This window comes from Populus trichocarpa, chromosome 5, assembly GCF_000002775.5.
Source record: "Populus trichocarpa isolate Nisqually-1 chromosome 5, P.trichocarpa_v4.1, whole genome shotgun sequence".
Lineage (NCBI taxonomy): Eukaryota > Viridiplantae > Streptophyta > Magnoliopsida > Malpighiales > Salicaceae > Populus > Populus trichocarpa.
This window is the reverse complement of record NC_037289.2, coordinates 8,737,197-8,761,708: the sequence shown is the minus strand read 5'-3', so window position 1 is coordinate 8,761,708 and position 24,512 is coordinate 8,737,197. Positions and strand designations below refer to the sequence as shown.

Sequence of the window (24,512 nt, the reverse complement as noted above, 5' to 3'; positions counted from 1 at the left end):
ATTACAAAAACTTTAATTTGAAAAGATTTTCACTTATCATTTGGCAATAAATATAGTTTAATAATTTTACTAGATCAAATTATTTTTGACATAAAACAAATGTTCAAGCATTGTTAACATGTTTTGTAATAAAAAAACAATTAATATTAAACTCAATATATGATACATATTGGATGATATTTTTTTAATATTGATACGACAGCATATTGAATCGACTCGGGTTAACTTATCAAATTTATAATTAGATCATGAAATTATGATAACCCCATAAAAAACAAATCAAAATAAAACATGAAGATCAATTCCTAATCAACCCAATCTTGACGGAAAAATTTGAAAATAGTATTAAATTAAAAAAAAAAGATAAAGAAAACTACCTAGATCAACCTGCCAAACTTGTAACCTGAATCATGAGATTTGGATAATCTTATAAAAAGTAAATAAAAAAATTATAAAACTCAATTTCCAACTAAACTAATATTAAAGAAAAAAAACAAAATAACCCAAGTCAACCCGGACTAACCTGTTAAACTATCCAACTGGATCATGAGATAGAAATAACTTCATAAAAACAAAATAAATAAAAATTATGAAGTTTCATTTCCAACTGATTCAATGTTGAACAGGTTAGTCCAGGGATAACTTTATAACTTGAGTTTATATATTATTACCAATATTTTTCAAATATTGAAAGTTCATTAATTTTGAGAAATCTAATGTTAAAAATGGAAGGACATTCCTAAATAAATAAAGGATAGCTAATATATGTTTGAGGAATGAATGCCTGATTAACACTTCTTTTAAATTTCAAGGGGTCAAATAACCATTTCATCAGTTTTGGTTGGTTTAATGGAAGGAGGGGGGAAACGAATAATCCTAATTGGAAAATAATATGCTTGAGGAATGGGAACTTGATTAATGCTTTTTTGAAAAAATCAATTATAAAATAAAAAAGGTCATGTCATTAATTTTGTTAATGTATGTTTGGTAATGTAGTGTAATCTTCTTTTTAAAAATATTTGTTAAATTGTAATTTATTGAAATAATTTTTTTATTTTTTTATATGGGCAATTAAAACTAATGAAAAATATATAAAAAAATCAATTTAATAATTTTATAGATAAAAAAACATTTTAAAAAACACAAGTTTATCAATAAAAACAAATAATTTTAATGGAGTTAAATATAAGCAAGAGGAAGAATTGAAATTTGAAACCCGGGCAATGTATACAAACGAGAGAAATCGAGAGAAATCAATTTATTACCATTTAGTAGATTAATTGAATAGATTATTTTTACTAAATTTAACATGAAAAACCCTTTTACACGTCTCTCCAATCACGACAAAAGCTATGTAAGTACTAGGTAGTGAGAGATCATGACCTATGGAAGCCAGCAATCCACCTAAGTCAGGTAAGCAGATGTTGTTAGAATCTTGGATTGCTTCTCGTCCTGTTTCCCAACTTCTTCTTTTATAACCTCTTGCTCATCCTTTTTAGCCTCATTTTTCTCTACCATTTCAGCTTCCTTCATACTGATAAACTCGATGAGACTTTGCAGAGCAACTTGAGGCTCGCCACGTTTCATAAGATGTTGTGCGACTTCTGCTGGGGTAATAACAGGACTCTGAATGAGATCTTCTATGCATTTGAAAAGGACATGCTCTTTAATTCCAAGATATTTAAAGGCAAGCTTCCTGAATGCTGCAGGAGTACAATGGCCCATGTAAATATGAACATCCATTCGTCCCGGGCGCAACAATGCTGGGTCCAACTTCTCTTTGTAATTTGTCGTGAAAATGATTATTCTTTCATCCCCGCAGCTTGACCAGAGCCCATCAATGAAGTTCAACAAACCAGATAAGGTTACCTGTGAGAAGATTTAAAGAGAAATATGAAATATGGAATTGGAAAACTAGGAGACAATAAGGCATCGCCTTGATTAATGAATGTTTTCCTTCCAAATCTATTCTAGTTTTCCTTCCAAATCTATTCTAGTTTTCTTTTTTTAAAAAGAAATTCATTTTTGGTGACTTTACATAAGCATAACATGATGTTATTTATGAAGTCTAATCAGTAAGGATTGCAGTTAAGTTCCGAATAAAATAAACAGAGGACATTAATTCTTTCAGGACTCACTTACCCCAGGATCAAAAGAAAGCTTATTATCAAGTTGATCACTCCCCTCATCATCATCATCATCATGATCTTCTTTTGGATTCTTATTTCGATCGCGAGAACGTGAAGATTTTGTATTGCAATCAATGTCCTCAATGAGAAGAATGGAACGATTGGTGGTGGAGGTAAGTATCCTCCTCAGTTGAGCATCATTTCTTACACCTTGAAGCTGAAGATCATAGATGTTGAATCTAAGATAGTTTGCAATGGCAGCGACGAGGGTGGATTTTCCAGTCCCTGGTGGACCGTAGAGCAGGTACCCTCTTTTCCAAGCTCTACCAACACTCTGAAAGTAGTCCTTTCTTTGCACAAACAAGTCGAGATCTTCAATTATGAACTTCTTCAGGTCAGGGTCCATTGCCAGAGTGTCAAAGGTAGCTGGATGCTTGAACACAGTAGATTCCCACGTAGAATCCTCATTATCATAAGTAGAGATATTGAGGGTCTCTCTGTTGTTCAAGATTGCAGCTGCAGTCTTGCTAATGTATGGCAAGTAGCTTTGCATGACCTGTTCTCTATAATTACTTTTGCATTTCAATTCGAAGAATTTTTTTTGGCGATGGTAATACTTCTTTGCTTCTTTCTCACAGAGAGTCCATTCAAAATGCATACCTTGGAAAAAATCAACAACTTTAACATCAACAGGAATCCCTGGTTTAGGTGGGGCAAAGATGTTGTTGGTATCATTGGTGCCTATGAGAAGGCTTTTAGTGGAAGGGCCAACTTTGGTTGGAAGATAGACCTCAACAGCTCGAAAGGTTTCATTCTCCACAGCTTGCCATCGGTCTTCAATGATGAAGGTGAAGTCTGAGGAGAAGTAGGTAGCAAAGAAATCTGAAAAGTTTTTAGCTATCAAGTCACGCATACCCCTTGGAATCATTTCATTCAATATGGTGCGGATTAGCATGGATAAACCAGATATGGATGCGTAAAGAGAGAGGATTGTGCTCATGGAGGGCAATTCCTTCAAGAGAGACGCCATTTCGGATTTCGAAAAGCAAGCAAAGAACGATGGAGGAGAGTAAGTGCTGAGAGTAGGTGAAGCCTCGTCACTTATATGGAAAATGAGCGAGGTTATTCATAGACCAAAGAGGGCATGTAATTATTGTTTGGATTTTGGAATTGTCCACGAAAATTAGCTCCAATTTCTTTGGTTTGTAAACGCGTGATAAGATGGGTGCTTCTTTTTCATGATAATCAGAGTCAGACGTGTTTGTTGACTAAAATACCTCGTGTACAGCACTACAGCTAGGGGAGAGAGCACTGCTGTGCTTTGTTTGGAGAAACCTCATAGAATGTGCTAGGAAAGGAACAAAACAGAAAACGCTCATGGAAAAAGGGTAATTTACTGAAGATGCAAAAGCAGTGTTGACATCTTATGGTGACCTCATTCACCCTTGAACAATGAGAAGAAGAGGAAATGGGCAAGAACCTTCCCTTCCTTTTAAGATAAGCTTGAGGGAATTGAATGGAAATTACCATATCTCCCTTTTCATGAGGTTCTGATTAGCTGTAATCTTGGAGTTTAAACCATATTTCTGATCATAAAGTGCAGGAATATACCTTCTACCACCACTAAACCGCTTCCACTCGGGCTTCTTTTGTAATGGAACACGGCATCCGCCCCCCCTTTCGGCTATTTTACGCTATTCGCATTTAAATTTTATTTTATTTTGTAAAATAACAAAGCCCACAAAAGTATAACAAAATCATGATTCAAAAATATGAATAAATAATCACAACAGGTTAAAACTGTCCTATTTCATGTAACTAATATTTTAAAACGTGTGGGGGAAAGTGTAGCTTTCTCCACATAATTTTTTTATTTTTTGTTTTGTTTTTTTTTTTTTGTTTTTTTGTGTTTTGTCTTGTTTCTCTTTCCCCGCATCTTTTTTCTTTTTCTTTTTAAGTTTTACATGTTTTATTTTTTCAAGAATATCTTCTTCTTCCTTTTCTGTTTTTTTATTCTTTTTTGTTTTTGTATTTTTTTTAAATTATCTTTTTTTATTTTTTTTAATATTAAACTGGTTGAAAATTTAGTTCTGTTATTTTTTTTCCTTAAAACATTATGGATTACTATAACGTTTTTCTACATGGTTTTTTTTTCCAAAATAGTCTTTGTCTGATTTTTTTTTTATATTGAGCTGATTGAGAATTTTGCTTCGTATTTTTTTTCTTTAAAACACTGTGGATTGTTTCAATGTTTCACCACATAATTTTTGTTTTGCTACAGTGTTTCTCACATGTTTTTTTTTTCAAAATTATCTTTGTCGAATTTTTTTTTAATATTGAGCTGGTTGAAAATTTAGCTTTAATTTTCCTTACATGTTTTTTTTTTCTATTTTTTTTCTATTTTTTTGCTTTTTTTTCCCCAAAATTATCTTTTTTTTTTGTTTTTATTTTTTTGTGTTTTGTTTTTAGAATTGTTTTTGTTGATTTTATTTTTTTAATATAGAGTCTGTTGAGAATTTAGTTTTGTAGTTTTAAAAAAAAAAACACTGTACCTCGCAAATTTTATAACGAGCATTGCATCTTTTGCCTTCTTAATCAAAGGAGTCTAATGGTGATTTCAGGGTCGTGGTTCCAAATCTTCTAGCAACCTTTGGCCTCAGACAACACGTATCTCAAAGCTGATAATTTTCAGAGACATTAATCAGGATAAATTCTACCATACTTCCTAATACCAGATATGCACTCAAATAAAATATAAGATATGGTTTTTAAACTCACTTGCAATTTGCCCATGGAGCCTCCCATAGTGAGAAGAAAAGGGTCATCCTCTGAGAAGGAAATGGAAAAGACAGCTCCCTGAAAACATTCAGAAGATTGTAATGATCCAAGTCATTAATATCTAAAAACATGTTTGATTTTTCTTTTTAATTGCATAAGGTCTGGAAAATTATGATCACATGCTGCTTTAGGATCCTTGGATGTTACACAAGCGGGTTGGTTGTTGGACAAATCCCAGAGTTTTACATGCAGAAATTTTCGACAGAGAATGGAACTATAAGAACCATTGTTAACCTCTGCTTTACAGGAAGGACCAAAAAAGGAACAAATGACTTCACCATTTTATCTGTTGATCCAGTAGCAAGAAGCTGTCAAACATGACAAGGACAAAGTCAAGTTGATAATCTAAACATCTAACTAGAACCGAGTATTAGAAACATGAAGACGAAGATAGAACATTAGGTGCTGAAAGATTATAAGAGATCTTGCAAACAGTTTTGTCGTGTGCACGGAGTAAAACTTGGCTTCAGATCAGAACCTGATTCAGACTTGGCAGCCCGGATGTCAAAACCTTGAACTGTACCATCTTCAAGACTCACCTGCAAGGATATCTCAGCATTTTAGAGCACATTTCAGTGCCTCACAAAACCAAACATTAAATATACCTATAATCTATGTAAGCAATGGAAACAATGTTCCCCCTGTTTTATTTATGAAGAAGAAATGAAAGGAACTCAAAATCGTAAGGACAGTCATAAAAAGAAGGACGAAGCACACACCACAAATAAATGCTTATCGTGCGGATCCCATGCCAAGCTTTCAACATCAGCTGTGACCGACCACTTGAAACCAGGATCTGAAGGGGCCCTTCCATCCTTCAGCAAAGAATAAGGGTAATAACATCAAGACTGTTTCTCCAAAGCAACGGAAAGAAACTATCATATGGTAGTGGTCTAGAAAAGAAAAGCCTTGCGCTGAGGTATAGTGACAATCCAAATCTATTGACAGCAAACAAAGCAAGCTTTTCATTACCATGACTACTGAACGGTCAAAATATCCACTAAGAACTTGTGGCTCATGATGATTCCATGCAACTGCTTGGACCTGCTGCCAGCATTGGTATGAAAAAAGAAAATTGTAACCCATAACATCGACCTAATAATAGAAGTATCACAATTTGTCCATCCAGTGAATTTTACTAGAACTACAATCTAGTAAAGTGTGCATCATTACGTCGGCTGGCACAAAAATCTGCTGTGAATTCGTGCTGAACATATTCCACTGCTCTTATAATTTCATTGCAAACAAATCTTGGAAGGCTAAATTGTTTCATAAAGACATGCACTGACATATTATATGAAAGTCGGATAAAAAGGAGGAACTTGTTTTCCTTTTCATTGTTTGAATTTCCTTAGCAAGCATTTGGCTTTATGACCAAGTAGTATTCCTAAATCCACTTCTTCCCCATGCTACGGGTGAAAGGGAAAATGCAAAGGCTACCAACGAAATTAGCCCAAGTGAGAATTACAACATCCATGTGAATTATGTCCCCTTTCTCCATGAATATGAAGGAAACAATTCCAGAATTGTTCACTTTTTTCCATTATTTTTCGCTAATAAAATCACTTGAACGTTGACCTTTGCATGGTTCAACAGCATTTCTTGTGGCGTATAGGTGTATACAATTTCACTAATAATATCTTAATGAATGAGTACCTAAATAACAAATTAATCTGGAACGATACACCGTTCAAATTATATGAAAAGAATAATGTAAGAGTACTCTATTCTTACCTTTTCTGTATTGTGCTCCATGGTAATATCACATTTTCCAGTATGCACATCCCAAATTTTGACTTGTTTGTCAGCACTAGCACTGGCAAGGATGTTCCTGTATCTATTTCAAAATTTATTAGCTTTCAGGGAGCGGGAGCTCAATCAGATAGAACAGAACTGAATGGTAAAGGAACCCCAAACCTGAAATGCTTCTTCCAAGCAAGACCAGGTACAGAATCAGTGTGACTGCCTTATTTGTATGCAACTGAAGCCTGACAAAAGTAAGTTGCGGGACTGGTAAGAAAAAAACCAGGGAAAAAATTATGATGTCTCAAGCCATATCACATTATGCCTGTGTTTCGAAATGATGATACTGCTCAAGATGGAATTGTTGGTTGCATCAACAAAATTCTCAAATAAAAACAACCCCACAAAATGTTATTCTTTGAGACTATAGTCATCAATCATGAAACAAAATACAAAATCAAGGTATAGACGTACAGTGAATCACCACTAAGTTGGACATGTTTAAGATTTTTCAGGCTGGATTCTAATATGATAGAAAAGATTTGAGTGGAAGACCTAGCATGATGCAGGCCATCCAGCATATTGAAGCTTTAGCCTAAAGCCCATGGCCTTGACGAAAAAGAAAAAAAAAGAAGAAAGAACCAAAAAAAAACTAATTTGAAGTGTAGACTTTTTGAGAGAGAAAAGAGAATCAAAGGAATATTTTTGTCCTTTGCCAAAGACAGCCCACTTGCTCACACATGCAGCAGGCGTATAATAACACCTGCCAATTAAGGAACACCTCTATGAAGTTGTCAATGCTTTTCCGATGCTACTTATTTCTGAATCTCTCTAGGTAAATTATTTTTGATATTAAAATAATTTAAAAATATTAAAAAAATTTAATTTAAAATAAAAAAATTTAATTTTTTTTAAAAGTATTTTTGAAACACAAAAATAAACAGGATTCAAGTAAAAATGAACATGATTGGCTAACAAAATCTTTAAATAGAATTTTTGGTAATTTAATTCATAATATTTGTTAAGACAATGGGATATTTTATTGACTTAAATAAAATTTACTTCCAACAGTTTCAAACATAGTGTTGTTGGCATAACACCATTTAAGATTTTAATTATTTGTTTTCAAAAAAAAATTTATTTAATTAATATTTTACAATTTAAAAATTTTAATGTTCGATGAAATTTATGAATTAAATAAATTTTAATTATGAATCTTTTTCTATAAAAGATTAGAACTATTATAAATAAGGGATATTTATTTTATTTTTAAGAGATTAAAACTATAATTTAAATTTTTATAAAATACCAAAAATTTTCTTTAAATTTCAGATCTCTATCATAATTCTTGAGAATCCTAGTTTTACTTTTGTTATGCATTGCGTGAAGCACCTAATACCTCGTATGGCTGTACTTCATCAAATCTAAGAACAGCAGAAAGGTAAGAGATTCTACAACGATCTCAGCAATAAAAAGTCAAGGTACTTGTAGTAGTTTCACTTTTTCAAGGTAGTAAATTAAGACCAGATGTCTCATTGTCATCCTAACTTAAATGCACTCAACTGGGTTTTTTTTATATTTTTTTATATAATCTCATCCCTTTATATTTAATTATCTGAGAATTTAACTGTATTGTTTTTTTAAAAAAAAAAGATTTTTTTTCAGGTTATCGTAATTTCTTTATTATTATTATTATTATTATTATTTGATGTATTTGTTATCAATGTCTAATTTTATTATTTAATTAAAATAAAAATCATTTTATCTGACTCAAACGAGTCTATAATATAAATTATGAGTTTTTTTTTATCTATAATTTAAATTATAAGTTTTTTTCCTTCTTAAAATACAAAACTATTTTATCTGACTCAATCGAGTCTATAATCTAAATTATGCATTTTTTTTTCTTTTTAAAACACAAAACTATTTTATCTAACTCAATCGAATTTATAATCTAAATTATGAGTTTTTTTTTGTTTATAATCTAAATTATGAGTTTTTTTTCATTTTAAAAACACAATTATAGCACCAGAGCATCATTTATATATATAAAAAAAAATGACTCAGCCCGCGATGTACCCATATCCAGTAAAACCACATAACCCACATAAAAAGGCTTAATAGCATGTTTATTTTCCTACTTGATTGTCGTCTCTATTTTAGATAGGGAACACAAAATTATATAATATGGTCAAAATTATATTTATTTATCAAATTTAAAAATTTACAGTTTATATCTTAAATTTGAACGATAAATCTAAAAATATCAATAAAAATTATTGATTATTTACAAGATTGCTAGTATATTTTAATTAATAACTAAAAACTCTTGTAGTGTTAAAATTACAAAATTATCATCAAATTTTAAATAAACAACCTTGAACCCCTTTCCCCTCTACTATAGCAACCTCTTTCTCTTCCACAATTGCAAAAAAATGTAGTGAATCACCTTATCATAATAATATGACGAATCGCTCTCGTTATCATCTCCCGATGAATTGTTCATCGAATTTGCAGGTGGCGGCAACAATTTTGAGTTAAGCTTCCTGTTCCAAGTTTTGAAAGAAGAAAACGACAACTTGGTATTAAAAAGCAAAATCAACCCTGATTCCTGAGATTTTCCAAGGGAAAAAAGAAAAGATAGGCAACTAGTTTACCAAAATGATATAAGAAATTGAGCACCATATACAAACCAATTCTCTCTTCCCACCACATTATATAAACTAGCAGCTAGCTACCCCCTGAAGCCTCTTTAGCAAACCCAAAATCTCCAATCCAAAACCATCGTGCACCAATGTTTCTGTGTTACAAAACTAGTTTACCAAAATGTTTCTTCATTTTTGCAAAAAAAAAGAGAGAATAAAAACACACCTTGGGTATTATCTCATTCAAGTGATTTGAACCGACTAACTAATTGCTATTTTTTCTCTTCAAAACCCACTAATCCAAATCCACCAAAGCACTAGACTTTTCCAATTCTTAAGACCCACTTAGTACCCATTTCACTAAAATCAAAGTTTTCAAGTTCCCTTAAAAAGGGTTTCTTTGTTTCTTTATCTACCCTAAAACCCAAAACTTGATTTGGCTGAAAATAAATCCAACCCAGAAAAAAATAGCTTTTTTTTTTACTTCTTTTTTATGTTTTTAACAAAGTAAATTAAACCTAGCCTCCAACAAGAATTCAAAGACTAGAGAATACAGATTCAACAAAAACCCAACTTTCCATTCTCCATATATTCATAAATCAAAAGAAGAAAATCCCAAATGAAGGGGGTATTAAGGATTCTTTACACGGTGACATTCTCCATGTATTCATAAATGAAAAGGAACAATTTTAATTTTCATTACTAAAGTCAGAAACAACACCAACAATAATATCAAGTGTAGATCAGAAATGAAAGGAGTGCGGCAATATTTTTTAGACTCGGCCGATCTAAGGCCCGGGTTCCGGATTTCGACCGGGTCGTCCGGGTCAATTTTTTTTAAAATCAAAACGATGTCGTTCTAGTTAAAAAAAAAACCAATAAGTTGCAACCGGGTCTTACCGGGTCACACCAGGTTTTTCCTTCCCCTATTTTTTCTTCAACCCGGCCCGGTTCTAGCCCCGAGTCGGCTGGGTCCCAGGTCGACCCGCCGGGTTTCAAAACTATGAGTGTAGCTCAACTAGTCAGACCTTGAGTTTGCTCTCTAGAGGTCATCAGTTCGAGTCTCACAAATCTTAGAGCCACTTGAGGCTTACATGGTTGTTAACTTCAGGGCCCGTGAAATTAATCAAAATATACACAAGCTAGCCCGGATATCCACGTTAATAAAAAAAAAAAATAGATCCGAAATCAACCATCAATTTTAAAATAACCCACCATCAATCCCCAAAACCCCCCATTTTGTGAATTAACTTTGGGGTAAAGAAGTTGATCTAGATCTGGACACAGAGAGCTCATTTTTCTCTGATCGTTCGATTTATGAGAAAACAAGAATAAGAAAATAAAAAAGTAAAGAAAATTAGAAAAAGAGATAAAGAGATGGAGTTGCATAGATCGTAGTATGTCATAATAATAATGAGGAGGCGGAGGAGGAGGAGGAGGAGGCATGAAGTATGGATTGCTTGTTATTGTCAAAGAGAAAAGAGATGAAAAACGATGGTTATAATATATATAACGGTGCTTAGATCATTTTATTCAATTTGAGATTTTAGGTCGAAATTACAATTACAATTTCGACTAAACTGTAATTTTTTAAAACTCGATAAATAATTACAATTTCGACTAAACTATACGATGCTAGAGTAATTTTCGACTAAACTATACAATTTCGACTAAAGGATACCAATTACAGTAATTTTTCCTTTTAGATACCAGGACATTTTCTCCTCGGAAACAACTCTTTCCACATCCATGTCTGTATTCTCCTATAGACCTATAATGGGTAATGGCGATTATGAAGTCGACTGCTAATTGCCTCAGCATCAAAGAATTATCTTGGCATGTGAGTAAATTATTTAGTATGCATATGCATCTTTGCTATTCATGTGAACGAGTTCTATTGATAGCTGTTGTGTTCAATAGTTTTTACCTGCAGGCATGATTTGAAAACCTTTCCATTCTATTTACTGCAGCGGTTGTCTACAACAACAGATGATTCAAAGGAGCAGGTTCAGAACTAATGGAAATAGAATCCTGGCTTTTTCATGGATAGAAGATTTCATTAGCTCGAGTGTCTGTGTAGCAATTGCACAAGATCAGTCCACAACCAACCCTCCATGTGAAGAGAGGAGTTCTCGGCTTCCAACTTCCGATGCACCATCCCAGACAACACTCAAATCTTCCATTCAATCACCAGAAATTACCACATGAGCATATCCCATCATGAAAATGGTGAAATCTCATGATATCCCTCACAATGATCTCCCTCCCCGTGATCTGCGATGCACCACATATAACTGAGTGGCAATCCTCACATATCCTAAGGTTTTTCACTATCCTTATTTTGGAACCAGGAATTGTACTGATCAACCCAAATGCCAGAGCAAGCTTCTCACTGTGAGTCATTAGTATACGTCTCTTATCTTCATCATTCACATCATAAGACACAGAACTCAAGTGTGGTTGGTATCCTTTAGCCTCCAACCTATCAAGAAGATCCTCCAGTGCTTGTTTAATCTCACCAGACCTTGGATGAGTCATATCCCCTGAAAAGAACTCATGAACCATTCCTTTCTCTGATTCTATCCAGCTAAATGCAGGGTTCTTTCTTAGACCTCTTGTTCTCATCAATTTCCTAACAGTAGAGACATCATTCCATCTTCCACACGATGCATATATGTTAGCAAGCAAAATGTAGTTTCCAATGCAATAGGGTTCAAGCTCAAACAGATGGTTAGCAGCAATTGCAGCAATGTCAGGGCTTTTATGGATACGACAAGCTCCAAGCAATGCTCCCCACACTCCTCCATGAGGCTCTATTGGCATTGTTTTAACAAGCTCATGTGCTTCTTGCAAGCGCCCAGCTCGTCCAAGCAGATCCACCATACAAGTGTAATGATCAGCAGATGGTTTAATGCCATAACATTTTTCCATCAACTCAAATATCTGCCAACCTTGTTCTACCATTCCTGCATGACTGCAGGCTGTAAGCACCCCAATAAAAGTAACCCTGTTTGGTTTTATCTCTGTTTTCACCATCTCATCAAACAATTTCATTGCATCATGTACACGACCATGCATTGCAAACCCCAAAATCATTGAACTATAAGAATACACATTCCTCTCCTTCATGCCCTGAAAAACTCTATACGCATCTCCAACACTCCCACACTTTGAATACATATCAATCAAAGCTGACCCCACAACAACACTATGCTTACCACCAAACTCAGATTTCTCTGCAACATCACGAATCCAATCAGCATACTTAGCAGCGCCCAATTGAGCACAAGCTGAAATAACACCAATCAAAGTAATCTCATCAGTTTCAACACCAAATTCCTGCATTTTCTCGAAAAACATTATTGCCTCTCTTGGTTTAGCATTTTGTGCAAAACCCGAAACCATCACTGTCCAAGCCACCATATCCTTCACTGGCAATCCATCAAACAACTCTCCTGCACTCTCCATGTTCCCACTCTTCGCATAAGCAGAAATCAACTCCGTCCAAGAAATCACATCCCTATTGGGCATTTCATCAAACACTTTTCGCCCACACTCCAAAAGCCCACATTTTATATACATATCAATCATAGAATTCCCAACATGCAAATCCTCACCAAATCCCCCAACCAAAATCGTTTGCCCATGAATTTGCCGCCCCAAACCCACATCCATTTTAGCACCACAAGCCTTAAAAAGAGCAGTAAATGTGAAAGAAACAGGCACAACACCTTCTTTTCTCATCAAACTATAAAACTCAGTTGATTCTTTTAACCTTTCCTCAATCAAATAACCTCTGATTAGAGCATTGTAAAGGAATGGATTTGGGTAGTTGACCCGGTTAAAAATGGACAGCGGATATGGGTCCACAGGGATGTTAAGTTTTGTGAGCGTGCGGATAAGTTTTGCAAGGACATAGCAGGATTGGTCAAGGCCATTAAGGAGGATGCGGGCATGAACTTGTTTGATTTGAGTGAGGTTTTTGCAGCCATCAAGTGTGGTAACAATTTGGGATTCTAGTTGCTTAGGTTGTTGTTGTTGAATTTGATAGAAAGGAGTTGGTTTTTGTGGGTTTTGAGGGAATTGCTTGAGGGAAATGCAGGCTAGGGAATCGGATGTGGCCGTGGAGAATTTGCGCGAGAGGGTGACCATTACACTTTTTTTTTTTGGAGGGAGTTCGGTTTCATGGAGATTAATTTGTAGTTCTGAGATAGTTACAACTTACAACAAGCTTACAAGTTAGTCTTCCATCTTTCTACCTGTATTATTTTCCCCACCTTTTATTCGTATTTTACAACTTTCAAAAAAAAAAAAAAAAACTCCTTTATTTTTTTTAGGGGGAAAACGTGACTAAAAAATGACAACGACAAGTCGGCCCATTGGCGCATCAGAAAACAGAGCTATTTCGTGAAGGGTAAAGAATAAATAAACGCCATATCGCGCAACGATGACGGCCAGTGAGCAGCCCATCTGAGAGTCGTGAATTTTGAAAAAGAAATCATGTTTAGGGCTGCAATTAGGTACTTTTCAACGAAACCTAAGCCAAAAATGAAACCAATAGAGCTCAAAACACCACCAGAGCAAACCCAGACGATAACAAGAGCGATTTTCGACATCGTAAAAGAACATGGTCCTCTCACTATCGCAGAAACCTGGGAAAAGGTCCAGGTAATTCCTTCAATCCTTACCATAAGTGGGTTATCCTGATTCTTCTTTGCTTTGATTGCTTTTATGGGTTGCTTTGTTTTAATGGTATGGTGTTTGATGAATTGTCTGGGTAGGAAGTTGGGTTGAGAAGACTGACAAGCAAAAGGCATATGAAAATAGTGTTGAGATGGATGAGAGAGAGGCAGAAGCTTAAGCTCATTTGCAATCATGTAGGGCCTCATAAGCAGTTTCTTTACACTACTTGGTTCACTAAACCCAACTTCAAGCTGCAAGCAAAGCCGGTCAATAAACAGCCTTCACTACCCAAGCCTTGAGACTGCATGAGTGTCGTAATGGAATCAAGGGACTTGCTTAAATCATGCTAATCTTTCTTGGCAGTTTGTTATGACCATTGATGAACTGTGAGATGATGTAGGATTAGTGGCTAGCTGATGCTCATTGTCTTCCTTGCAAATCCTTTGTGTACATACCAAGAATGGCTGATTGAGCAGATTCTGTTATAGTTGTTCACATCCTTTATTATCCATGGAAATCCAGTTTCTATTATAAAAGATTTCCTACTACTGCTAAAGATTATTGTGTTGTTTTATCTTTTCTTAATCATCAACTGATTTTTCCAGTTTGATTGGCATAAAGTGAGTTTATCTGACAACTTCTTTGGTTTGGTTGGATGGAACAAACATTTATACGCAGGCTGAAAGTGTCTCCCTTGACACTTGCAAATTAACATTAACAAAACACCTTAATTTCTTTTCTCCATCTAGTTCTTTAACATTGTATTTATTTAGAATTGATCTTTTTAATTTATTCCTCTTTACTTTTTATGGGACTATTATACTATTATAGTATTGACAAAATATCTTAACATTGAATTAGTTCTTAATTTTATTGTCTTTATAAGATTGAAAGTTAAGGGGTCAAAATTGAATAAGGAGAAAAAAAAAGCAGCCCTATGATAACAAAAGTTGGTCCATCTGCTTTTTAGCTAAATATTACCTAGGAGCTAAATATTACCTAGGGTTTTGTCAAAGTTCATTTTTAGTTTTTTTAGTTTGAGGATTAAATTTTTGTTCCAAGACTTTATTTGTTTTTATTTTGATTCTTGATTTAGCAGTTGGTCAAGATTCCAGCTATAAAAAAAAATCATTCTTGGTGTTAAAATGTTTTTATTTACAAGAAAAATTTTATTGAGATTTTTTTAGCTTTAATCTTACTTGAAAAATATTATTACAACTATGTTTATAATGCATATATTATAACAACTATGTTTACAATGTATATATTTTTTATAGAGAAATATTATAATTCAAATACAACTATGTTTTTTAATATTGGTTCAGTACATAACTGTTATTCAGAATAATTGTTGTTTAGTGAGAAGCCAAAATGCACATCTCATATATTTTTTGGTTTTATATAATTGTTGTTGACCATTAAATCTTGGATCTTATTTTAAAGATGAAATTTAGAAAGAAAATTAAATGATGAAACTGAAAGTAAAATTCTTTCGACTCAACTCCATGTCTAGTTTGGGTTTAAAATTAAATCGCGTGAGAGTTGTCTCAACGTGATCTAGTCGGTTTGACTTGTTTAAAGATAACTTTGATGACTTTTAAAAAGGTCCAGGGGATGAGAGTGAAAGAAAAAAAATGAAATTGAAATATAAAAAGAAAAAACATAATTGAGAAAAAAAAAAAAGAAGAAGAAGAAGAGTAAGAGGAAGAGCCTTATTTCATCAAATTGGATTATAGAAAAATTTTATTGAGATTTTTTTAGCTTTAATCTTACTTGAAAAATAGATTATATCTCATGAAGTTTTTTTAAATTGAGATGATTTTGTGTTTTTAGATTGATTTATTCCAAGTTAATACCACAAATGATTTTTTTTTTTAATGCTTCTAGAGTAGCTTTTTGGTGTTTCTAGGTGGAAAATTAGTTAGAAAAAGAATTTTAGGGGTGACTATTATAATAATTGGAAATTAGGTTTTGTAAATGAAATATTATTTGTTGTTTATATAAAAAAAAAAAAAAAACTTAACCACGTGTGTTTGGTATTGGCTTTTTATTGGCATAAGCTTCACAAGCCAAGCTTAAACATGCTTTACTTCTTCTTTTTTCATTTCTTTCCTTTTTATTTTTGTTCAAAACCTCTTTTATGTATTTTTTTTAGTTTGTGTAGATTTTTTTATTTAAATTTTAATTAAAACCATCTTTTTTTATTTTAGATTGTTAATCATTAATTAAATAAAAAAATAGATTTCAAATGACAATTATTAAATTTAGTAAAGACTATGACTTCAATCGAGAATTAGATAAGTTAATTTGATTTGATCAATATTAATAAAAAAAAATCATAGCTCTTTGCATAACAAGAACATTCGATCTATAACTTTTTTTTAATTACTGACTTGATATTTAATTAAAAAATATAGCTTGAAACATAAAAACCCATGTATTTATAGTTTTGAATTCATAATCAAAATTCTTCTTACTAATAAAAATCGCGTTTACTACGGTTAGGATTTTTTTTTCCATAAAAAAATAATCCAGCCCATGGAGAAGCACTGCCAAGTAACTAGTTGACTTGTATTCAAAGAAATTAAAGGTTTACTTCGCCTCGTGTTGATACAGCTCAGGCAGGTGACCGAGAAAGTTTGGCTGGAATGAGATTTCTTTTGCTGATCTCATCGTGGATTTCGGCACATCGCAATGCTGATCCTCATCAATAACACTGAAGCCAGAGAAAAAACCTTAAACGTTGACATGATAAAGTCATATGCGTTGACAAATGACGAAGTCAGCTGGCATAAACGGGCCACTGACTTGATTCACCCGATTATGTACATAATATACAGCTCTTTTGAAAGGTAGCAAGGAAAACACCAACCAGAGAAAAGGTATTGGCTATGGATATGGATATGGGCTATAAACTAACAATTTCCTATCATCAGTGAAGTCCGTCTCTTTGTAAAGATTTTGATGGAACAGCCTAGAAATGCAGCTCGTATCATGCTCCAGCAAACTGCGGGGAGGACTGATCTTCGAAGTGTTAAGAATGAGGGTGGCTCTTTGACTTCCGTAAAACTTCTTTCAGCACCGAAGCAATTCTGTGTGCCATGTGATGTTCTAAAAACATCTCCCTGACCCTTTCATATCCTCTCTTTCCCATTGTAAGCCTCCTCTCGACATGAGTGGCAAGTTTTACGATATTCTTGGCAAGGGGAGTGACCCCTTCTTTTCCAACTGAATGCAATAATCCAGTAGTTCCATTCACGACAATCTCTGTGGTGCCTCCTGCTGCCGTTCCCTGACATGAACAAGATAACAAGCAACAATTGTGCTCAAAACCAGCCATAATATATGGCATGTGTGATGAGAACTCAAGTATCATGCATATTTATTATAAGAAATATCAGGATCCTATAAAAAGCCTCACCAGTACAGGCAGCTGAAATGCCATTGCTTCAATAGTTATCCTCCCAAAGCATTCACCCCGTGCCTAAACAGATACGCAGAAAGAAAAAGTTCACAAGAGCTCTTGTACTTCCAGTTTGCTTGGAAGAGGAAATGGAATTGTGATGAACATACATAACAATGCAATAAGATAGACTTTGAATTGGATTAGGAAAATGAAATCAACAGAGGAGTAGAAGCCTCTATAAGCATCCATGATTCATCTCAATGACAGCAAAGAATTGTTTCACATTAAAAGACTGGATTCTTTGCTTCATTTTATAAGATGCACCACTTGCCTAATGAAATAACAACTTTCCTAGACAGATTATGGCACCATTATATTTGACCTCATGAAAATAAACTGCTTTATTTTACTGTTTAATCATGTGTTTATTAATTGAACGGCGTCTTTTATGTAACTCTGGATGGAGGCCCTAGTTTATTAATTGTGAGTTTGCAGCTAAGAGTTGCGTCTTTTATGCCTAACCTATCCCCTTTTTTCCTTCCCTGTCTTTTCAGTTTATTTAATTGAATGTTATGCCACAAAGCCATTTCCTACTGAACACAGCATCAGCAAAATGAACACAGGCCATGTCTCAATGAAGATAACCATGTCAAAAAACATGAATCAATTAAGATGATGATAACAAGATAATAAACAACAATTACTCTACCAAACTGGATATTTAAAATAAACTACAGTGCATGGAAAAAAAAATGCTCAGGCATCATGAAACTACCTGTGAATTCTGAACAAGAACATCAATTGCAGCTAGATAAGGAGCTACGGTCAAAGTTTTATTTATAAAGTGAACACGATCTTGAATATTTTTCTGCATCACATAGTTCCGTAATTCTGTCTCAAACTTAGTCTGAGCACTCATGTCACTACCCACAATTACTGCATGCATTGATGGCACCTTTAGTTTCTTCACTTGGATTATTTGTAAGCTCTCATAAAAGGAACGCAGAAATAGATCCTGGCCCTTTCCACGTGAAACACCTGCAATATATTTTACCAGTTATTAATATCCAACCAGATATAACATTTTTTCTCTCCCTCGCTCTGATTGGAAGTGGACTTCAAAGGCACAATGAAGTAGAAACATACTACAATATCCAAAACCAGCTAAGGGAAGAAGATAAATTCAGATCCCAAGGTTATAGTTTAAAAGGTAATAAACAAAATTCTTTATGTCTTCTTCCAACTGGGTGACACACAACCGAGTCATTCATTTTAAGTAAGGAACTGAATTCATCAATAGAAAAGAAAGTGCAGGGTCAAAATGAGAATATATGATCTAATTAGCATGAAAAACATACTGTTAATAATGGCAAAGAGTATATCTTCATCCCGCACTCCAAGAGACTCCCGAATATGCTCACGCAAAACCCTTTTTGCCACACTATCTTCGGCAACCTCCATAAGTTCCTTACTATTTCCAAGGTGAACCACATAGGTCTCAGGCATTTTAATCCTGCAGAAGAGGAAAAAAAAGAAGAAAAAGAACTACTGAAACGGAAAACAAAAAATATGAAAAAGAAAAGATTATGGAAACACAAAAACAATAGAGAAAAATGTTATTTAGTTTCAGATTTAGGTCCCAACCAAAACCGAAACTGGAGATGAAAACTACGCAAAGAAAATAAAACATGATGATGCCAGTTAAAACAAGCCAAAGACAATCGATCAACACCTCAACCACCACAAGAAGAAGCAAAGCTAGATTCAGCTATTTAAGGTATTTATGATGCCTTGGTTTAATTGAGAATGGACACAATAATTAATTATTTACAGGAATTGATATATTCATTCCTATACTTGTGCATTCAATAGTCAACATTATGATAGATCATTTATCAGAAAATTAAATACCAGGGCAGACAAGAAAGGACATATAATCATATAGAAAGTAAGTACTTCAGTTACTAAGTCAGTATCAACAAACAGATTATAAGTACCTCAAACGCTCTTGAGTTCTATTCTTCCAGTATTCTGCTGTTACATGTGAATCAATCATAGCACCACCAACCAAGGGAAGGTGCTTGACATAATCCAATTTGAAATAATGCCCCCTCATTTCATGGATCCACCACAACACCTTTGGGAGAACACGAGGAACATTCTCCTTGAGAACAGCATCCAGCCATTTACCAGCAACCGCAGTGTTCAAGACAACCAGATCAGCCTTAAAAGCTGTATCTATAGCTTCTTGACCCTTTGCAGAGAGAACCTGTATGCATATAATAGCAGAGGACTAGCTTCATGAACAGTCAAAAGCCAACTCCAACTTTTTATTACGAAGGGGCGACATAATGATATATATATGATGGCAGTGCAGTAGTGAAACAAGGCCAGATTCAATTCTGTATTCCAATTAAGATAAAAGGTTGACACATGCCCGACTTAATATTTAACTTAAAATCACTTAAAAATTGGAACAAAATCATCTGCTAGACAACTTCAGGAGCTAGAACAGTAATTACCTGCACTCCTCGGACCAACATCTTTTGCTCCAAACTGTATACAACCTCATCAGTTTCTGATGGTTTCTGGATAGTAATCCAAAAAACTTCAGTGCCAACACTTCTTAATAGAAATGCTAGTTCCATCAGTAACAATGGTCCACCTGGAAAAATAAAACACACGAGCAAGTTAGCTCAAAATCATGGAAAGGACAAAAAACAGAGGATATGATACTTATGAATCAACATGAAAATCATAGAGAAAATTGATGGGATAGATGAGATTTTATGCATTGAACATTTAAGAAATCACAGTGCATGCTTTCTAAATTTTAATCTGCTATATAGAATACACAGGTTCATGGAAGTAAAGCAAGTGAAAGCAGCTCCTCGGTTGGAAAAATGAATGTTATCTGGTTATCTGGTTGTTAACACTTGCCAGGAATACATGCTATACATTTGCACAAGAATAACAGAAAAAACCAAATGAATGACAACCTAATTCCTACTGGAACAAATTTTCAGCCAAGCTACCCCTCCATTTATAGTTGAATATCTTAAACAATAACTTCCTATTATGAACAGCGAGAAAATTTCATGAATTGACATAATATAGGGAAGCCTCCTACTACATACTTCTCCAAACCATAAGAACAACCATACAAGTACATAAAATAATGGAAGCCAGTTACAGGTAGCTTAACAGTTTCGGTATGTAACTATTCCTTCTTTGTCGACACAAATGTTGTTTCAGACATTAGCACGTGTCAGATCATTCATTCAATACACTTTTATATGAAAAGACAATGACAACCAAAAACAATATTTCTGAAATGACAATGCCATGATAACAAAATTTTAAAAACATTCTCTTAAAGCATGCGCGCTTAAATGGTGTAACTAAATGAATAAAAAAAAAATGCTGCCACAAGATATTCTAGAGTATATCATTATGCACATCATCCATGAATCACCAAACCAGCATTTCAACGTTCCTCTCAAAACACCTTTAGAATGCTCAGCAATTTAGCCATCTTAGGATAAAATTCACATCAAGTAAACTACAATTGATGACTTGCGTTCCTTCAAGAAAGATGACAAAAGGGATGCACAAACACGAATTCACAATATGCACCCGACTTTAACAAAATAGTAAAATCATTCCCTGATAGTAATAAAGAGCACATATTTTAGCTTTAAGCAGCATAATAATCACCTGCCTTTCCAAATTCTACAATCATTAAGGACATCATACATGATAATACAAGCATCTTGCATGCAAAATTGACTAGACAATCTAATTAATACTTAATGCAAATAACAACAATGATTGTCTTTCTTTAATCAAAACAAAACTATTAATCACATATATATATATATATATATATATATATATATATATATATAACGAAAGACAGTACCAGAAAGAGAGAGCTCGTGAGAGACCAAGAGAACGAGCTTAGACTTCATGAAACTAAGCGGACTCGGCGCCGTTTTAATCGAATTCGAAAAAACTTTGGCCGGTTTGTTTGAAGCAGCAACATCGAAGTTGTGGGGGTGGGGGGGATCGCAGGAATCGAAAGCAGATTTTATGAAGAAAGCAATAAGAGTTGAGACGGAAAGCATGATTAAGAGTGTTAAGAGCCATCGTTTTTGCACTGAAGGAGGAGCCCACCCAGCTGTATTACTGTGCTGCTGCTGTAGTTTAGCCATTTCCTCAAGACTTTGAGACTGCTGCCTGTGCCTTCGGCTTTAATTGGCATTATTATTGTTATTTTACCAGTGGCCTTGTTAGGGTTTCGAGTGTATTGATTTTATTGAAGTTTGGTTCATTTTTTGCACATTTGGACCAGTGAAAGTGGTTGACGCCTCGTTTAGACACCTGGAATTTTCAAAGGAAGTCACTGACTATTTCACTATCAGTTATTTATAATCATTTCTTTACTATAATTAAATTTAATTACAATATCTAATTGATTTATAAATTTTATTTAATTAATTTTATTTTTTATATTATTTTTATTTTATTTCTTCAAAAATATTTTAAAAAAAACTAAATAAGTATTTTAAAAAAATAATTTTAATATTAAATTTCTTCTTTGTAGTATCGTACCATGATTTATTTTTATATATTAAATTTTATTTGAAATTTTATTTTTATTATTTAAGAGGATTCTAAATATAGAATTGAATTTAATTTGGAAGATTAAAAATATACTTTAGGAATATATAATAATGAAATTGATTTATAGGTACAACATGTCGTTAGATTCAAGGGATGACTTTGAGGAATTTATTGTCAATGCACCCGTGCTACGTTTTCAATATGATCTTAAGTTATACAAGAGAAGAAGGCTTACGATTATGGTTTCTAGTATCATTAAATGTCTTTAATAAAATAAATTAAAAATATAAATAAATAAAATATGATTAATGCTAATTAAATATTGAAGTCGAAGTTGATCTTTAGAGTATTTTTTAAATAAAATTATAATACTCTTAAAAACATTTAATAAAATAAAAAAAATCATGAATCAATAATTTTGAAGTAAGTGTATTAAAAAATTAAAAATTTAAAAAAAAATTAAAATATATATATATAAGACCTTTAAAATAACAAAATGAGCAAAATTCTTAAAACAGTCTACACATTAATTCATATATAATTATTTAAAAACTAATTGTTAATATTATCATAAAAATCCCTAATATTATTTAAAAATCATGGAATAATAGGATAATTATTTAAATATATTTATAATAAATTTATTTAAAGAAAATATTATTAAAAAAAATTAAGGATCATTTTTAAAAAAGAGATTATATATGCCTAAGATAAAATAATGGACTCGCATCTCTAGCCTAAAATAAAAAAATTTCAAGTGTGTTTGGGCCTGGAATGATAGACTTACATTTCTTTTTAAAAAAAAGTGAATGACCTATTTTTTAAATGGAACAAAAAAAAAAATTTGACTCTGGAAACTAAAAATTCAAAATCCAAGTTTTTAGACATTAAAAATCTAATTTCAACCTTTTTTAAACCCAAAAATATGAGAAAAAAATCATATGGATCTATAAAACTCTATTTATAACTACAAAACACATTTAACTTGGAATAAGAACTCGAAATCAAATAAAAAACTTTGTTGAGCCCTAATTTACTATTTTATATAACATTGAAGACAAAAACCATCACCATTGAGTTCTCCTCAAAAAAATAAATCCATGGTTGTGATTTTGATGGTTGAGCATTGAATTATGTTTGTTGATTGTATATGAAAGGAAAGTATAGAAAGTGATGACATTGTGTAAACATTAGTGTTTTTAATTGATGTTGCATGCTTGGAAAGTGATTAAGAAGCTTATAATTTAATGGTTATGTATATTGAGTGTTGGGTTGACAAGTTAGTATAATGAGAAAATAAAAAAAATATATGTTGGATGGTTTCGGATAGTAAAGAATGTGAAATGGTATGCTAAATGCAAGTTGGAACTTAAAGGAAATTCTAAACCTTGGATTTTTTTTAATATGAAAATTTTGGTTGTGATGTTATTGATTGATTGATTAAGTTGATTGTGATGGTTGTAAAAGAGTTGTTGTGTGTTTGAGTTATTATTGATATAGATTGGTAAGGATGAGTATGTTCATATTTCAAGTATTCAAGGGTTTGTTTCAAATGTTTACCATGTGTTTAATATAATGATAGGACTTTTGAACATTGAAAAATTAGTGATGAAAAGTTATGTCTTTGAACATTGAAAAAATAGTGATGAAAAGTATATCTTTGGATATTGAAATTTATCGACGAAAAATATAGACACTTAGACATTGAGTATTAGTTAACGAAATTTGTGGATATTAAAAATCAAGCTAAGTAAGGATTGGTGAAAGTATTAAATGTTAAAATGCATGAAGTTTTGATATTGAATGAATAATAACTTTTATTGTTGTGTGAATAGTGCTTGTTTTATGTTTTTAACTATCTTGAATTTTATGATCCCTTTTTGGTTTGTGCAGAACTACATGTTTGGTTTGTGCAGAACTACATGTAGTTGCATTATATTTATATCATAGTAATTAAGCAAAGTAGTGGATATAAAATGGTATTACGAAAATAAGTAGTAATATACTTAGACAATGAATGCCTTATGAAAAAGGGTGTTCATATGGATGTATTGATACTAATAAAATGACTGCAGGAAACTAGTGCGAAACCGATTGTAGGATCTTAAGTTTAACGGATGGTTTGATAATTATTTGTGTATCCTTAAAGCTTTATTGTTCTTCACTTGATGCAAACGAACTTTCTTCAGTAAGCCTTTTAAAATTCCAAAATAATATTATTCAATAGGTTTTGATTTATTCCATATATTCTCATGTTAACATTCTATTTGAAAGAAAAACAATAGTAAGAGAATATGCTTGTCATGGTACGTCTTTATGTGTCCCATATATTCTTGTGTTAACATATTGTTTGATGTAGGTATTTTTATGTCTGCCTTAACTAAGAGGACTTTAAAACTTAAGATTGAAGTTTTAAGTTAATTGGTTTGAACTCGGGAGTTC

The 24,512-nt window shown here is 32.9% G+C and overlaps 4 protein-coding genes and 1 pseudogene across 4 annotated transcripts; 1 reads left to right on the top strand and 4 right to left on the bottom strand.

The window, feature by feature from the left end:
- Positions 1–1,243: 1,243 nt before the first annotated feature.
- Positions 1,244–3,380, bottom strand: LOC18099243 (AAA-ATPase At1g43910). The gene is made up of 2 exons (XM_006383096.3): positions 2,143–3,380; positions 1,244–1,869 (listed from the first exon to the last, which is right to left on the bottom strand). The coding sequence occupies exons 1-2, from the start codon at positions 3,157–3,159 to the stop codon at positions 1,405–1,407; spliced, it is 1,482 nt and encodes a 493-aa protein (XP_006383158.3). The 5' UTR covers positions 3,160–3,380; the 3' UTR covers positions 1,244–1,404.
- A 1,288-nt stretch (positions 3,381–4,668) lies between these two features.
- Positions 4,669–11,106, bottom strand: LOC18099242 (uncharacterized; annotated as a pseudogene).
- Positions 10,841–13,624, bottom strand: LOC18099241 (pentatricopeptide repeat-containing protein At5g44230). The gene has a single exon (XM_006383094.3). It carries the CDS (start codon positions 13,505–13,507, stop codon positions 11,543–11,545), a length of 1,965 nt encoding a protein of 654 aa, XP_006383156.2. The 5' UTR covers positions 13,508–13,624; the 3' UTR covers positions 10,841–11,542.
- A 96-nt stretch (positions 13,625–13,720) lies between these two features.
- Positions 13,721–14,594, top strand: LOC18099240 (uncharacterized). Its single transcript, XM_006383093.3, has 2 exons — positions 13,721–14,023; positions 14,137–14,594. The coding sequence occupies exons 1-2, from the start codon at positions 13,856–13,858 to the stop codon at positions 14,335–14,337; spliced, it is 369 nt and encodes a 122-aa protein (XP_006383155.1). The 5' UTR covers positions 13,721–13,855; the 3' UTR covers positions 14,338–14,594.
- A 2,169-nt stretch (positions 14,595–16,763) lies between these two features.
- LOC18099239 (uncharacterized) lies at positions 16,764–21,772 on the bottom strand. Its single transcript, XM_006383092.3, has 7 exons — positions 21,367–21,772; positions 19,967–20,109; positions 19,442–19,713; positions 18,803–18,957; positions 18,220–18,482; positions 17,460–17,522; positions 16,764–17,330 (listed from the first exon to the last, which is right to left on the bottom strand). The coding sequence occupies exons 1-7, from the start codon at positions 21,656–21,658 to the stop codon at positions 17,073–17,075; spliced, it is 1,446 nt and encodes a 481-aa protein (XP_006383154.1). The 5' UTR covers positions 21,659–21,772; the 3' UTR covers positions 16,764–17,072.
- Positions 21,773–24,512: the final 2,740 nt, after the last annotated feature.